This window comes from Perognathus longimembris, chromosome 10, assembly GCF_023159225.1.
Source record: "Perognathus longimembris pacificus isolate PPM17 chromosome 10, ASM2315922v1, whole genome shotgun sequence".
Lineage (NCBI taxonomy): Eukaryota > Metazoa > Chordata > Mammalia > Rodentia > Heteromyidae > Perognathus > Perognathus longimembris.
Window position 1 is genome coordinate 53,976,220 of NC_063170.1, and position 16,719 is coordinate 53,992,938.

The window sequence follows — 16,719 nt, forward strand, 5'->3', positions numbered from 1 at the left end:
GAACTGGAATGTCTCTCTCCTTTAAAGCAAGAAGCAAATACCTGAAATGTCACACATCCGCCTTCCGGTGCTGCTGTGTGCCCTCTGGGGGGTTCTGTGCCTATAAATAATATGGGGTTTGTTTTGTTCCTCTTCCACCTCTTCTTCATCCACAGACAACAGTGGTTCAATAAAATAATCCCCATCATAGGACCGGAATGTGCCCAGCTGCAAATGAAGAGATAAGACATTGATGTCATATCACTCAGCCAAAGGCAGAAAAACAAACAAACACAAAAAAAGCAAAGCACAACCAAACATAGTTGAAAGATTTCAAGTAGAGACAGGGCCCATGGTGCAAAGGCCCCTTCCCAAGAGGGCTGCTTAAAGTGAGGATGGGGCCACCCTTTTGTGGAAAAGTGTTTTATCTCCACACCCTGCCGCATCTGTGCCTTGTGTGTGATGACTCTGGCTTATTGAACCATCTTGCAGCTTACTGGGTAGATTTCTTGCTATCCAAATCTAGCTTTTCCATAGTACCAAACTTCCAATCACACTATTCCAACATACTGTTCAATGAGAATGTTTCTGGGTGCTAAGGCTGCCACGAGGCTTGGGGACAAATGTGTGCTATACAGGGAAAAGCTGCAGATTCTGAGGCCTTCTCACCGATTCAAATCCAGGAGGCTGTGAATGGAGTTACTTTAAGCAGGCCCTGTGAGCAGACCCAGACCACCAATCATTTCGGCTAGCAGAGCAGCTTATCAGCTGATGTTGGCCACGATGTATTTTAGGTGGCACCACCTGGGGCCCTAGCAAGGCACCTGTCACAATCCCTTCCCATAGCAACAGGAGATCGATGCTCCCGGTATTGGAGTCAAACTACCCTAGCTTCCGGTCCTAGCACCACACCGACACACCCACCTTGGGCCAGTTTCTTAACTACTCTTGAGATTTAGCTTTTTTCTTTTGGGTGTTGGTACTAGGGCTTGAACTCAGGGCCTAGGAACTGTCCCTGAGCTTATTTTCTTTTTCCCTCAAGGTTAATGCCCTACCACTTGAGCCACAGCTCCACTTCTAGATTTTTGATGATTAACTGGAGATAAGAGCCTTAGGAACTTTGCTGCACCAGCTGGCTTTGAACCACAATCCTAAGATCACAACTCCTGAGTAGCCAGGATTACAGGCATAAGCCAGCTGTTTCCAGCTCAGATTTAGTATTTTTGTTTGTCTCTCTGTTCTCTGTAGGGGTAGTTGTGTTGGACAAGAGGATGAGATAAGGCAAGGTGTCTGGCACTTTCTTAGGACTCAGAACCAAGGAGTGTGGCTTTTGGTGCTGCACTTGTGTTAATTTCCAGCCCTGGGGACACAACGTGCCCTTCACCAGTGGTTCTGAGCATCCCTTCTCCCCTCCCCCCATACCTACATGTTTTGCCAATGATCACTGAAGCCTCAGGATGAACAACTCAAAGCAAACACCGGAAGACAGTGGAACTGAGTGCCTTGTGCCATCTCCAGAGGATGGACAGGGAGAAATCAAGTTCTTTTCACCCCTCCCCAGTCCTCTTCCCCCTCAGAGAGATAATAAGAAGCCTCTATATACTCTTCCCTGAGCACAGGAGAAATAAAGGCCCCTTTAGGAAGCATAGTACTAAATCATGGACTAAATCATGTGAAGCCTACCAGAGACTCCAACACCGAGGAAGAACCTAGGAGTTTAGCTGCTGAATTGGGATTGGGAAAGGGGAATCCCAGGCACAGGAAGGAGGAGACTTTGCAAACCTTCCCTATTAGGTGGTATAGAAGCTGCTGAATGGTGCCAATGCTGGCATCCTGAAATTGGTCTTTAAGGGCACAGATTTGGTCTGACTATGGGTGAAGAGCTCAGTTTCAGACTATGGTTTAAGCTTGGGATGGAATCTCAGCTCTTCTATTTCCCAGCAGGGTGGTCTAAAGTAAGATTCCAGCTCTGAAATCCTTGTTCTTACTTATCAGTAAAATGCATTATGCGGAGGACTGAGCTGTGTGAGGATCTGGATGACATGAAGCCTATCTCAAGTTCTTAGGACAGCACCAGCAGTCAAAGTTCAACACACAGGCTCATGCCTATAATCTTAGCTACTCAGGAGACTGAGATCTGAGGATTGTGAGTTCAAAGGCAACCCAGGCTGGACTCTTTTCTCCAATGAACCACTAAAAAATCAAAATCAAAACAAAACAGTACTAGAGGGGTGACCCACATGGTAAAGTGCTTGCCTTAAGAAGAAACAGCTAAGGGCAGGCTTCCAGTTCAAGCCCAAGTACCAACACAACTAATAAAACATGTAAATGATTATGGCATTATTAGCTGCTGGTGGGGGTCATGAACAACTAGGAAAAAATACAGTACCCAAGGATCCAATAAGGGAGATGCATGGATGAATCGACTCCGCTGCCAAGTAGAAAGGAATAGAAGATGAACAAAGAACTGTAGCCTACTGGAGAATGTGACAAATGTCCTCAGAGTGGCATTGTGTACATGAAGGTGATGGGCAGGGGTGGCATCAGTTGGGAGAGCTAGAGACAGGTCTCCTTGGAGAGAGGAGATGAAAACTGGCACTTTATAGGATGGGATGTGTTTCAAGCCTGGAAAGCTGAGTGAAGAAATCTGAAGAAAGGAGCACAGAGCAGACTGCTTGAATCACAGGATTTCAGGGACATTAGGACTTTGAGTGAGTAATGGGAAGGGTGTTAAATACCAGATGAAGGAATTTATGTATGTTCACTAGGTGGTGATGTGATCTGGGGCCCAGACATGATTAATCTGTTACTGGTGTGTCAAGGATGGAGGGAGAAAAAAAAAAAGCTGCAGGAGAAGATGGTAGGTGGAAGTATTTCTTAGGCAACAATCCTAGTGAGAGCAACAGAGAAGATGGCTGAAATATACATGTTCAGCAAAGATGAGCAATGCATTTGAGATGAAATTCAGCAAAACTGGTAACTGACTTGGAGGGGTTTGTGCTTGGCATGGCTCATTCTACTCAAGTCAAAGATTTCTTGAGTGAAGTGTTAGCACATCCTGGTGTAGCAGCTACTACAGAAGTTATAAAGAGAAGTTCTTGGGAAGAAAGAAAATTTCCAAAAGGAAGATAAACTGCTTGAAGGGGGTAGGTGGGGACGTGAGGGGTTAGAACTGGATTAATGGCTGATATACAAAGTACCAGCCAGGATGCCTATCTTTAAGACAGATGCAGTCTCTGCTCCCCAAAAGAAGCAGATTGCAAATTAAATGCAATATAAATGGGATGATCCCAGAGCAGGCTGTGCTTTGGGAAGCCAGAGATCTCACTTCCCAACAAGACCACTGTGTGCAAGCAAGCATTGCCACCTAAAACCACCAATGGAATGGAAGGTTCTGAGCAGCAAAACATTTTTTTTTTCAACTGCTGGGGCTACTAGGGTTCAGTCGTGGAGGCGGGGAGAGAGGAGGAGTAAAGACTGTTTACACACTTGACATACACAAGCAGCCTTTCTCTCTCGGGTTCTGGAATCCGGGGGTTACTACCTTGAAACCTGGTGGTGCTGTGTGACCCGCTGGGCATGGACTCCCAACTTGTGCCCACCTTAGGCGGTAACCGGAAAGTCCAGGCAGGCTCTAACTCTGGGCCAGATGACTCACCGCAGCACCCCCTCCCCCTCGCCAAGCTGCGGTCTCCGCCTACCCCCACACCACCTCGGCCACCGACTCTGGGAGCTGCGATTCCAGGAGCTTGGCTGGGAGATAAAGGGCCTCATCCCTTTCCACGCATCCCAGCTGCCTAGATCTTTCGACTCCTAATCTTTCGACTGGCTTCACCCTCCAAAGGACGCTTCCTTTGGGAAGAAGAGGAGGCGACAGCCAGACCAGGAACTGAAGACCCCAAGCGAGGCAGGCAGCGTGCGCAGCGGGCGGCAGAGCACTCCGGGTGAGTACCCAAGCCCTTTTAGAAGAGGTGATAAAGGGGGTGTGAGGGGTTGGCTCCGGGGAGGAGTTAGATGCCTCAGGGGCACAGATTTTAATGCCATGTTGCGCGTCCGTGCCCTGCGCAGAGGGCAAGCAAAGCCAGCCGCGGGAAAGTTTCTGCGTCATAGCGCGTGGTGGAAACGCACGTCGCCAGGAAAAGTCAAGGACCACCCTCGTGAGGGCCAGCACCTCACATCAGTCGCTCAAATGTCCCCGGAAGAGGGGAGGGACGCCCCCCAAGATCTAGTGGAGGGCAAATGGAGGGGTCCGAAAGCTGGAGGTCCAGGACCAAGTTGGATCCCCCATCCTCCCTCCAGAAGTGCGTATTTATTAGCAACGCTGGGAGGTGCCCGCCCCGCCCATCCTCCTTATTGAAAGGACTTTTGCAGACACCCCCCCCCCCTCCCCTCCACCAGCTCCTTTGAACCTCCTGGGGTTCCAGAAAACCGGAATCGCCCGGGGGTTGGCCTCTCCAGACACTCTCTCACAGTTCCTGCATCTCGGGCCACCCCGCCAGCAGGGTGCAGAGTCGGACTGCGCTGCACCCCCACTCAGCTTCTTCCATCCGAAAACATCCTCGGTTTACAGCAGGCTCCGCCCACTCTCCCCGCCCTCCGAGTCCTGGGCCCACCCTTCCGCTCTTGGGATGGGACCTGTTCCCCGTCAATCCGTGTCCGCTTTCAAGATTCTTTGCATGTGATTTAAAAAAAAAAAAAAAAAAAGGCTTGGGAAGAACGCCGGGGGCTCTAGATTACACTCAGCCGTCCACAAACCACACCGAAGGACCTCCCCGTCCCCGCGCCTGGGGATTGTCAACCCACGTCCCCGACTCCGGACGCACCAATGAGGCGTCGGGTCCGCCCAACGCTCAGCTGCTCCGCTGCCCGGCGGCCAAGCTTTGCAGCCAGAAAACCACTACTCCAGCAACTTTCTCCGAGTTTGGAAGCCGACTTCCAAGCTGCACGCAGCGTTCGGCTCCGCACAGCTGAGCCGGATCCGGCCCCTGCCTCTCCCCCCGGAAAGCTCCCACACTTCTACCAGCGACGCGTGCGCTCCTGGCACGCCCAGAGAGGTCTCCCCCCCCCCACCCCAACTCGGGGATCTAGCCGAGCGCCTCTGGTATCTCTCTGAACGCTCGAGCAGAGACTCCGTGCAGTTCACGGTGCAGACGAGGGGGCAATGAAGTCTAAAAAGAAGCGGATGAGGGGGGCGGGAGGGTGGGGAGGGCTCGCGCTCCCACTTACCATTCCCGAGCAGAGGCTAATGACGGCCGTGTGCTCAGACTTGGTGTTGACATGGCCTTTGTAGAAACAGTGCTTGAGTTCCGCTTCTTCTTCGGAATAAAACTTGGTCTGGTTCACCGCGGGCTCCCCGAGGAGGGTGACAGTGAACAGTGGAGCGATAAATCCGGCATTGGCGGTGAGATTAAATAGAAACTGCTGGCCGAAGGCGGAGAGGCGGTAATGCGCCTGGGAGGAGGTAGAGGAGGAAGAGGAGGAGGCGAAGGCAGGCCAGGGGTCAGAGGCAGAGTTAATGCTCCGTCGCCTTCTTTTGAAGTGCACGTTCGTGGGAAAGGGCTCGCCGAGGGCGTTCACTCGGATGGGGGACGCGATTTCGTACTCGCTCAGGGTCTCTAACAACTTGGCTGCAGAGAAAGGCAGAGGTGGGAGAGCTATAAACTCATTTTCCCCGCAAGTTTTAATTTAAAAGGAAAGGAGAAAAGGGGGGGGGGATTGTTCAGACTTAATTTCCAGCCCAGTCGAGCGAATCCTTCCCCTCTTCATCAGTGGACTAATATTTACAAAATGCCTACTATGTCACCCTAAGAGTCAGGAACCCCGGGGGCACTGGGGACACACGCTGGAAGCCAGACAATGAACAAGATAACAAGATAATGCCAGATCCAGATAAATAGCCTGAATAAAACAAAACGTACACTATCTAGTGAGCCCAGTTACTAAGTAACTTTCATTTGAGACCTGAGGATGGGGAAGGCTGAGAGATCAGATTCAAAGTGGGGTCGTGGGGTAACCAACTTCCTTCCCAATGTCGGTTCCCTTCTCCCTACTCACACACCCCAACAACTGGCTAGAGTATGACCCCGAGAAGGGTGAGGCTCCGAAGCGGGAGGTAATTCTTTCTAGGAAAAAAGGAGAGGCCTCTTGCAGCAGGGGTGCCCCCGCCCAGGAGCAAGTTTGGAGAGGCGACAGATGCCAGGGTGGTGGGGGTTTCCTCGGGGAGGAGGAGGTGGGGGGTCTCCAGCCTTCTGATTACCTTGCCTCGGGTGCAGCCTGTCCTTGCGCACGGCCGCCGCGGCGTCTGGGCTCCCCATCTCGGCCAGGTCCCGCACCAGGAGCGTGAGCAGTGTGGCCCAGGATACAAACTGCATGGTGCTCCCCACCCCTCCCCCCGCCGCCCCCACCCCCCGCCCTCGTGCCCGCTCCGCCGGGGGCCGCGACGCCGAGCCGACGGGCAGCGGCCGTGCAGAGCGCGCGCCCAGCCGGCCGCCAACTTTTTTTTTTGACTTTTAGGAGTCGCTGAGGTCTGGCGATGAGGGTCCCGTGTGCGCTCGGCTGAGCAACGCTGCCGCCTGCCGAGAGCTCAGCCGCTCGGGCTTCAGCAGGAGCCGCAGGAGGAGGAGGCGGAGGAGGCGGAGGACGGCTGGGGCTCCGCTGCTCGGCCGCATAATGTCCAGCAAGCCGGCAGGAGAAGGCGCGGGACGTGCGCTCCCCGGCGCGCCGGGCGCCCTGTGCTGGACGGGGTAGCGGAGCGGCTTCTTGAATGGGGGGCTTGGAGAGGCGCGGGGGGGGGGGGGTGCCGCGAGGGGCCGCGGGGCGTCCCCGCTCAAATACCCCCGGTGCACGCCTCTCGGAGGAGGAGGAGAGGGGAGGAGAAAGCCGGGCGGCGCGGCCCGCCTCCACACCACGTCCCCTCCTCGGCCGGCCCGTGCGGGACTCGCGGCCCGAGGCCCCGCCAGCCACCAGAGGCGGAGATCGGGGGCGTCCCCGCCCGGCCGCGCCCCCTTCCTGAGGTCGGCTCTGGTGGGAGGGATGGGGCGGGGGGAGCCGGGAAAGTTCTCTCCCTGGGCGAGCGCGCACGGCTCCCGGAGTCTTTTCCTCCGGGCGTCCCCCAGCCTGCTCCGTCCCCGTCTCCCGCCGCCTCTCTGGGCCCCTGACTCCCTGGATTTCGTCCTTTCCTTCCTTTGCTCGCGGTCGGGGGCCCCGTCGTTTCCCACCCGTCCTTTCCTCTGGCTGGCTAGAGAGTGGAAGTGGCCCCCGGTAGAAAGGCTCCTCTACTTCCCCTCGTCCTCCCGGGACGAGATCGGCCACCTGAGCCCCGCTCTCCCCAGGGGGCTGTTGGCCGTGCAGTCCCACTCTGCTTCCAATCCATCCTCTCCGGGACATTTCGCAACGCTTGAAACCTGCCCGGGCTCCCCGCTTCCGCCTCCAGCCCCGGCGGGTCCTCAGGTTTTAGTAGGTCCCTAGCCCAAAAAAGGTTAAGAATCACTCTGGGCTACGAGAGGGGGCGGGGACTTCGCTGCTCCTGGCGGCCCCCAGATTAGAGATGGGGGAGAGAGGAGAAGAGAGCCAGCGCAAAGTTGGGGAAGGGCTAGCCACCCCAAGCCAGGGGACTTCTCAGTCACTTCCTCTTGCTTTTAAGGACTGAGGCCCGAAGCTCCCCAGCAGGCTCTGAGTCGTTGTTCTACACTACACCTCCCGCCCCCGCCCCGCCTTGGGGTGCTTGTTTGAAAGTCAGAAATTGTGCTTGGGAAGGGAGCCAGGGAGGGCCTGTAACCCTAGCTAGCTAGTCAAGAGCCTGGGATCTGAGGATCACGGCTCAAAGCCAGGTGGGGCAAGAATGTCAGAGATTCTTATCTCCAATGAAGCACCAAAATAGAAGTGGAACTGTGGCTCAAGTGGTAAAGCATCAGCTTTGAGTGGGAAAAGCTAAGGGACAGTGCCCAGGCCCCGAGAACTGGCACAAAGAGAAAAGAAAAACAAAACTTCAAAAAACAAGCCCAGAAAACTCACGTTTTCCTTTAGTCCTCAAGACATGTCATGTATGTATGTATTTGCTCAAAATATCCTCCAATCTGAGCTCTTTTACTTGGAAGTCCACCACTTTTGACTGAAAATATGAAAGGCTATCTAGAGGAAAGACCAAAAGGCAATACTCTAGAAGAGCCATCTAGTCTGAAAATAGTGGTACATACTTTTCTCCTGATATGCAAGACTGAAATTTTCTAAAGATATAGACACAGTTAACCTTTCCATTATCTAGCTGTGTTACTGGGATTTTGTTCACAGTCAGGCAAAGTAAAAATGAGCCAGAAGCTGGTGGCTCACACCTGTAATCCTAGCTCCTCAGGAGGCTGAGATCTGAAGATAGTGGTTTGAAGCCAGCCCAGGCAGGAAACTCTGTGAGTCTTATCTCCAATTAAACACAAAAAGAAAAAAGAAAATGGTTAGGTGTAGGGTTGTGCTCTTATAATCCTAGCATTCAGGAGGCTGAGGCAAGAGGATTACAATGGTAGCTGGGCTACATAGCTAGAATCTTATCTCAAGAATAAAAGTAATAATAAGGTAAAAATGAAGCACCAGGAAGATAGACGAGATCTCTTTTCATTCCATCGTTCTTTTCATTATATGATAAAATTCCTCACTATTACAGGGCTTGGGAAATGTTATACTGGAAGTATCCAGTAAAACTACTCAGAAATACAGCACTTTTCAGTGTTTTCTACTAGACAGTTTCCCTCTCAATTCAAATCTCTCTTGATGAAGAGAAGCTAACAGTGAAGAAGAAAATTTTCTGTGTGTACTCTCTCTCTCTCTCTTGGCTTCCCTTCTCAACTTTTGCTTGGTGATGAACTTTGCTTATGGTTTTATAATGTGGCTTCTGATACAACACAATCTTGTCCTTAAGAGCTGATAGGGAAGGAAGATGAAAAGTATTTCTGGGCCACCTCCAGAATTGCTGGAGACCCTGGGTTCTGAGCTTCTCTCCTCCTAAGTGTGCTGATGTTTTCTTCTATGGACAAGCTTGGTTCTACATCTCCATCTGTAGACAATCTTTAAGAACCAAAGGAAGATGTATTAGAAATCCTGAAACTGAAAGGCATAACTGAATAAAAATAATCTGTTATGAGCTAGGCTCAGTGTCTCACACCTGTAATCTCAGCTAATCAGGTAGCAGAGACTGGGAAGATTAGAGTTCAAGGCCAATCTGGGCAAGAGTTAATAAAACCCTTTCTTAGCCAATAAAGTGGGTGCGGTGCAACACACTTGTGATCCCAGCTAAGCACAGAAAATAGGGAAGATTGCAGTCCAGGCTGGCCTGAGTTTAAAAAGGCTGGGACAGGGCTGGGGATATGGCCTAGTGGCAAGAGTGCTTGCCTCGTATACATAAAGCCCTGGGTTCGATTCCCCAGCACTACATATATAGAAAATGGCCAGAAGTGGCGCTGTGGCTCAAGTGGCAGAGTGCTAGCCTTGAGCAAAAAAGAAACCAGGGACAGTGCTCAGGCTCTGAGTCCAAGACCCAGGACTGGCAAAAAAAAATAAATAAAATAAAAAGGCTGGCACATGGCTCAAGGGGTAGAGTGCTGCCTGCAAAGGACAAGGCTCTGAGTTCAAACTCCAGTACCACAAAAAAGAAAAATCCCCCAATCAACCACAAAAATAATCTTTTATGTGCCTTGTATCAGACCATGTCGTAATATAGTAAGTTCGTTACTTTTTACAGTAACTCTATGAGTCAGGCACTATCAGAACTTCATTTTATAGATAAGAAGATTGAGGTCCACCAATAAGGGAAAAGATTTTACCAGAATCTCTCACTAGGGAACTGAAAGACCTGATTAAGTTCTGTCTTCAAAGTTTACGCACACTTCATAACAATTAGTATTTATGTTGCAAAAAGTAAGTGATCACAAGTGTTGCTACATCTGGGAAAAGAGTGGCTAAAATTATCCAGACACTGCCTCAATTTTCTACTTAACATATATGTTAATTTTTCTTTTTCTCTCCTTTTCCTAAGGCTGGGCTAGTCAAGGAGAATCATATCAGATTTCCACTGATATATTACAGCTTTGACTCAGCACCTAAAACAGGTCTAGTACATGAGAGTTGCCTAAGAAAAAAATACTAATACTTAGGCTTATTACTTCTTAATACTTATTAAACCAACTGATTTAAGTAACTGAATAGAGCTCTCACCTTTGATTCAACAATGCAAAAATTAGTCCTTAATATACATATATATGTATTTGTATATATTTATACATGTACATTCATGTACAGAGTTTGGAGGTTGGTTCTGTTGTCAAGAGCTACCTAGGCCAGAAGGGAAATGTGGATTTAAAGAAAACTGACCCCTCACAGATGTTGTTCTAAAAGATACAGAACTTTTTGAGGTCTCTTAGAGTTCATGGAGAGATAGTTTTTAGCCCAGTGCCCAGTTTTCAGCTCCCAGGGTTTTACTGGAATTGAACGTTACTGAAGGTCAAAGGGGAAGTCTTCTTTGGCTGATGTTTTGTGAATTCTGGATCCCAGAGGACCCATGATGGACACTAGTTACCAGCAATACGTGGTCTAGGGGATGGACATGAGAGCCAGGACGTCACCAATGACAGGAAGGAGGTAGACATTACACCCATCTACTTCCACAGAAAGGGAAAGCACAGCCCAAACTCTCCTAAATAGTTTTCTGAGGAGTCCACAGCAGATGATTTGGGGAAAATAAAGGCCTCTGGTCCCTGGTAGCCCTGGATTCTGGTGAAGGCAGTAACAGCAGGTACTGTGGTAGCTGAGCTCTGCAGTCTTGGACATCACCCTCCCCCTCCTCCATTTTCTTACTGAGGGCTACGAGTGGGGAGGAATTGTGTCTTTGCTTGCCAGATGAACTCAGTGTGCCTTTTATCTACTGGATTCTCTTCACTGAGTTTCAGTTTTGTGTTAATGATTTAATCCTCAGCAGTCTAGCCATTGGGTATTTATACTGTCCCCATGATACTTAGGATGAAAATAGCCTTCATCAAGTGACAAGCAATTCAGTGTGTGACAACTAGGAGGCGCAGCACTGGGATTTGCACTCCAGTGGAGATGGCTGTCACTTGGAGCAGCCTAGGAGTACTAACACACACGCACACACGCACACACACGCACATGCAAATTCACCTTGTTCTTAGTCATTCAAACTTTATACTTGAACTGATTAAAAAAACGATGTGGAAAAACGTTTTTTCTCCCAATGCTTGCTGTATCTATACAACACATGGCAAGTCTGCAAAGTGGGCACCATCCATGGTCTGCTTACTCGCCAGGCATTCCCTTGGTTCCTTGTCATTTGAGGCAACTGCATGTCATGCTGTGGGACTAGCTTCAGAGCCCAATATGAATCCCATTAGGACTCTTTATTAGGACTCAGCCTTCAAACTTTTATTCTGTATCTTTTAGTATCCTGTGTCCTGAGAATGTCAGAGCTGGAATTCAGCATCCTAAATACAAATGCAACTCACACATGACAAGACTTCCTCCTGATCCCCAAACCACCCCTACCTACCAAATCTAAGAGATGGCAATACAAAGCCTAGAGAGGATTGTTGGAGATAAGCCCTCAGTGAATCTGGTCTAGCTCAGGGAATGTTGAGATATTCTAGGTTTGCTCTCTGCCTTGTCTTGGACTGGATAGTCCAAGTTAGATTCATGGTGGTTTCATGCTATCTTTTGTTAGACTTTCAGCTATACAAAAACGAAGTATTCATCTATCTCCCGAACACATCACCATGGGAACACTTCATAAATACCTATTCAATGATTTAGCTATTGCCACCAATTTGGTACAAGTTTTCAGAGGCACTATTTCTCTTAGTGGTTAAAAATGTCATCTCTCTCTGTCTCTGTGTTTGTTTACCTGTCTCTTACCCACAAACACAAACATCTGAAACAACTGTAGTAATTTCTGTTTCTCACAGTATCAATACTCTTAGGGAGGTAAGTCCTGCTGTAATCAAAATTATCATGAGCCAGGCCCTGGTGGTTCACACCTGTAATCCTAGCTACCCAAGAAGCTGAGATCTGAGAATCATGGTTTGAAGCCAATCCAGGCAGGAAAGATGATAAAACTCTTTAACCACGAAAAGCTGGAAGTGGAGGTGTGGCTAAAATGGTAGAGTACAAGCCTTGAGGAAAAAAAAGCTAAAGGACAGCACCCAGGCCCTAATATGGGCACCAAAAAAAAAAAAAAAAAAAAAAGATTGCCGTGATTTCCGGAGTAAGATTCTCTCTCCAGTAAGTAGGAACCCAGGAGGACCCATTCACTGCTCAGCACAAGCCAGCGTGAGACCTCTTTAGTGGGTAGGTCTTATATCCTCTGCTAGTTCTAAAGATGGAGTACAAACGGTTGCTGGTTTCATAGGGTGTGGTAAAAATAAGTTAATCAAGTCAAATGCTGGCTCAGTGCCTGAACACTGAAGGTGATGTCTGTGTTGGAGTCAGTGATCTCCCTAGCCCCCATCTGCTAGTTGGGAAGGCTGGATTCTGACTTACGACCCAGAGGGATGCTAGAGGTGGCGTCCTCCTTTGTCATTAATCTTTCACTCCTCTACCTATCCGTTCAACTTAGGAGCCTTCCTCTTTCTCTTACTTCCAGCACCTGTGTGCTTACCCTAGCTTTTATAGCCCCTCATAGTGTTCCAAATTTTAAACTCTTTCAGCCAGATTGACTCTTCCACAGCCCTGCTTAAATGAGAAATCTGTGGCTGTCCAACTGAACAGATCTCAAACATGGGCTTTGTTGTTTGGATACACTAACAGAGTCTTTCACATAGCCAAGATACAACTTACCTCTGAACATTAAAACAACCCTATTTTTATGTAGTGCTTCGTTTTTAATTAAGTAACTTTGTGGGATGATGCTTAAGAGATTTCCTGTCCTAATGGTACTTCCTTTACTGCTCATCCCCAGGAACAGTGAATAATACTGTTGTCATTTTTTTCTGGTTGGATATGGCACTCAAACTCCATCAACCTGGGTGCTGTCCCTAAGCCTTTTCGCTCAAGGCAAGTGCTCTACCACAGGGCCACTTCCAGTTTTTCGGTAGTTAACCGGGAATAAGAGTCTTATAGACTTTCCAGCTGGAGCTGACTTTAAACTGCAATCCTCAGATCTCTGCATGCTGAGTAGTTAGGATTACAGGCAGTCATGAGCCACAAGCACCTAGCTGAATCATATTGTTTTAATCCTCCAGACACCCAACAAAATACTGGACATCAGCCCCACTATGTGAAGGGTAAAATGAAGACCAGAGGAAGCAAGTGATTGGCTTTTAGCTGAGGAGAATTAAAGCTAAGTTGCTTGATTTCAAGGCTGGCACTCCTCAACTACAGGATAAAAGTCTATCTATCTATCTATCTATCTATCTATCTATCTATCTATCTATCTATCTATCTATTTTTCCCAGTCCTGGGGCTTGAACTTAGGGCCTGGGCACTCTCCCTGAACCTCTCTGTGCTCAAGGCTGGCACTCTACCACTTGAGCCACAGTTCTACTTCTGGCTTTTTCTCTGAGGAATAGAACCCAGAGCTTTGTGAGTGCTAGACAAACACTACCGCTAAGCCACATTCCCAGCCTGACTGATAAGAGTCTTATTAAGACTTAGTCTCTCAAGCTTCATACAGGGCACCGTGTTAAGCTCAAGGACAAAACTGAAGAGTGAAAAGGCAAATACTGGTAGATTTCAGATATTAGACAGTGAGGCTCAAAGTGCCATCAGAGGGTAGAGTTTAGAGAGTCAGGCACAAATGTGGCAGTCTAGACCAACTGGAGTCACGGAGGAGAATGTCCTCCTAGACCCTCAGAGTGCACTTAGTAACTTATAAGACTAGCCCTTGGGAGCACTGCTCTTCAGTGGCCTTATGACCAGATAATTCCCTTTTGTTTTCTTCAAATATAGAGATTTGAATTTAGATCCTTGAGCTTAATCACATTGCTTGCTGAACTGGTGCTCTACCACTTGAGTCACACCTCCAGCATAGCTTATCACTGCCTATATTGGACATGGAATCTCTCACACCTTTCTGCCCAGGCTGAGTTTGAACATCAAAACATTACAGGCTGGGATTACAGGTGCCAGCCACAGATGCCCAGCTGTCCTAACTATACTCACAGTCCAAATCAACATCTCTGTAGGGTTCAGGCCTCTATGTAAATAACACCTGGCTAACAGGCTTGAGGGATTTGAGTTCCCTGCAATGAGCTAATTTGGGGGCTGTCTTCAAAGGTTTTCCAAAGCACTTTTCCAATCATCTCAGCTACTGTGATTGGCAAGAACAATGGAAAGGAGGTGGGGACAATCAACTGTGTGTCAATTTGAAGTGTGTAAAAATGTGTCAGTGCATCACATGTACCAACCTGGCTGGGAAATGAGATTATGTGACATCAAATCAACACCTGTTATAAACAGTGTGTTCGCCTTTGTGTTCACTGACAGCACTAGCACAGAGTTAGTTGCTTCCTGAAATGTAAGCCTAGCAATTAGTGCCTTGTCAAGTCCCCCAGAGATGGTGGCAAAATCATCACTTTTGCAGTTACTTTCCCCCCACAAAACAAGTCTTGCAGTGCACATCTATGGCATTTGTGGCAACACCACTGGATACACTCCAGCTGATGTGAGGCTGTGTGCAAAAGGGAGTTACAAAAACCAAGAATTCTGTGGTAGAACTTCCCCCCCCCCATACCCTCACTCAGGTAGTGGGTGTACCTGAACATAGGGTACAGTAGGCAATACAAATTTATCTATGTAAATGTTTCAGCCCTCCTTATTTAGCTTATTAATGGTGTTCTGTGGCGGTTTGTATTTGCCCAGGCAGGTGCTTTACCATTTGAACGATGTCACCTACCCTTTTTGCTTTAGTTATTTTTCAATTAGGGTTTGGTCTGGCCTGGACTGTAAGCCTCCTACTTATGCTATGTTGATAGTCACATGCTGTCATATCAGCTTTTTACTGGTTGAGATGAAAGTCTATTGAACTTTTCCCCCAGGTGAGTTTTGATCCTCTGTCTTCCCTTTCTCTGCCTCATGAGAAGGATGATAGGCATAAGCCACAGTGCCTGGCTTCAGCTCATTCATTAATTCTGAACATAATCCTCGACTTTGGGAACCTAATATTTACTGTATGGTACTTCTTCAGAAAAAAAAATGAAGGTTAAGGTGGAAAAAGAACTACTAATTACATATTTGGTCTTTGTGTTCAAGAGTGGTAGAGGTCTTATAAAGAGGAAGCTAACAAAATGAATACCAGGAAATGGAAGTACATTCTGTTCAGACGGGGGAGGGAGGGCAGGAGAAGGGGCCATAGGAATGAAAAGAGAAAGAGTGAGCAAATACAAACAAACACAGCCAATGTAAAAATGAACTACAAAACCCAAGGGTAGGGATTCGAGGAGGGAAGATTCGGGAGAACAATAGAGGAAGGGACATTATTCAAGATGCATTTTACTCACAACCTGACTTGTGGCATTGAAATTACTTTGTAAAACTACTTAGTGAAATAATAATAACGATAATAATAATACTTTTTTTAAAAGAGAAAACTGACAAATTCAGGACCTATTTCACCTCACAAAAAGAAAGGGACCATAAAGAGACTGTAGGTAAATGAAATATTAGGCAATTATTAAGAAGGGAATGGAAGACCCATATGTTTTATGAATTGTTTAGCAGCCAGATCTCAGTGGTGTTTGTCTAATTAAGTCCTACTGTAATAAAAAATGAACTACAATGGTAACAAAGGACTCAGCCTGTGTTAGACTATATATCTATAAAAGTCTCAAAAGATGGATATATATCCCTGTGTGATCAGTTGTTCTTTCTGGGACCAGGAACTGGTTTCTACTATATTTGCTCCCATATGGTATAGATTATTCTTATAAAAAGAATACAGTGTGTGTGTGTGTGTGTGTGTGTGTGTGTGTGTGCTCAGGTGTGCGTACACACCTGAGCACATACACACGTGCTAGTCCTGGGGTTTGAACTCAGGGCCTGGGCACTGTCTCTGAGCTTTTTCTGCTTAAGGCTAGCATTCAACTGCTTGAGCCACAGCTCCACAATGTTTTGATAATTAATTGGAGATGAGACTCATGGACTTGCTTGCCTAGGCTAGCTGCGAGCCACAATCCTCAAATTTCAGCCTCCCGAGTAGCTAGGATTTAAAACGTTAGCCACTAATGCCCTGCAAAATACTAATTTTTAATGAGGAAAAAATAGTTTTTTTTCTTTTAAATAGAGATGATTCTAAAAGAAATATATACTGGTGTTGCCAGCCTTAGGGGAAAATGTTCTCTTATATAATGTATAGGGTTATATCTTTTTTGGTAGCATTTCTGTTTCATCAAATGCAAATCACTTGATGTATTTTGCATACAGGAGACCACCTCCCTGGAAAAGAGTTACAATGTCTGTCAAGCTTTTGATGGAAGCTTGTGACTTAGCAATGTAAGCCCTTGATAGATGGTTATCAGGGACTTAAGACACGACTGGAAAATAATGTCCGAGTAGCAGGAAAAGAATATCAGCTTTCCTAACTGCTCACTGTGTAAGCAGAGAAGACATTTAGTGGTGCACTCCATAAATATGCTTACCGAGTACCTACAATGTGCTATGCACTTTTCACATAGCAGAAGAGTTCACAGTTCGGCAGAAACAAGAAACGTTGTGCGAAAGGCGTACGGGAATCCTGCCTTACTTGTGGATGTG

At 47.8% G+C, this 16,719-nt stretch overlaps 1 protein-coding gene and 1 long non-coding RNA gene across 4 annotated transcripts in view; both read right to left on the reverse strand.

Moving 5' to 3' along the window:
• Positions 1-6,467, reverse strand: part of Adamts9 (ADAM metallopeptidase with thrombospondin type 1 motif 9) — a 148,078-nt gene extending 141,611 nt beyond the window's left edge. For 2 of the 3 annotated variants that reach the window (XM_048356091.1, XM_048356090.1), the window contains exons 1-3: positions 6,236-6,467; positions 5,206-5,606; positions 42-207 (exon numbers count right to left, since the gene is read on the reverse strand). In XM_048356091.1, coding sequence (XP_048212048.1) covers positions 42-207; positions 5,206-5,606; positions 6,236-6,350 — 682 coding nt within the window. In that variant the 5' untranslated portion in view covers positions 6,351-6,467. Of the gene's footprint in view, positions 1-41; positions 208-4,449; positions 5,044-5,205; positions 5,607-6,235 lie in introns of those variants that run through there. The other variant, XM_048356092.1, reaches the window with a different exon arrangement.
• Positions 6,468-13,211: 6,744 nt separating this feature from the next.
• Positions 13,212-15,786, reverse strand: LOC125358721. Its single transcript, XR_007212369.1, has 3 exons — positions 15,776-15,786; positions 14,860-14,864; positions 13,212-13,411 (listed from the first exon to the last, which is right to left on the reverse strand). It is a non-coding gene; the product is annotated as an uncharacterized LOC125358721 (long non-coding RNA).
• Between the last annotated feature and the right edge of the window lie 933 nt (positions 15,787-16,719).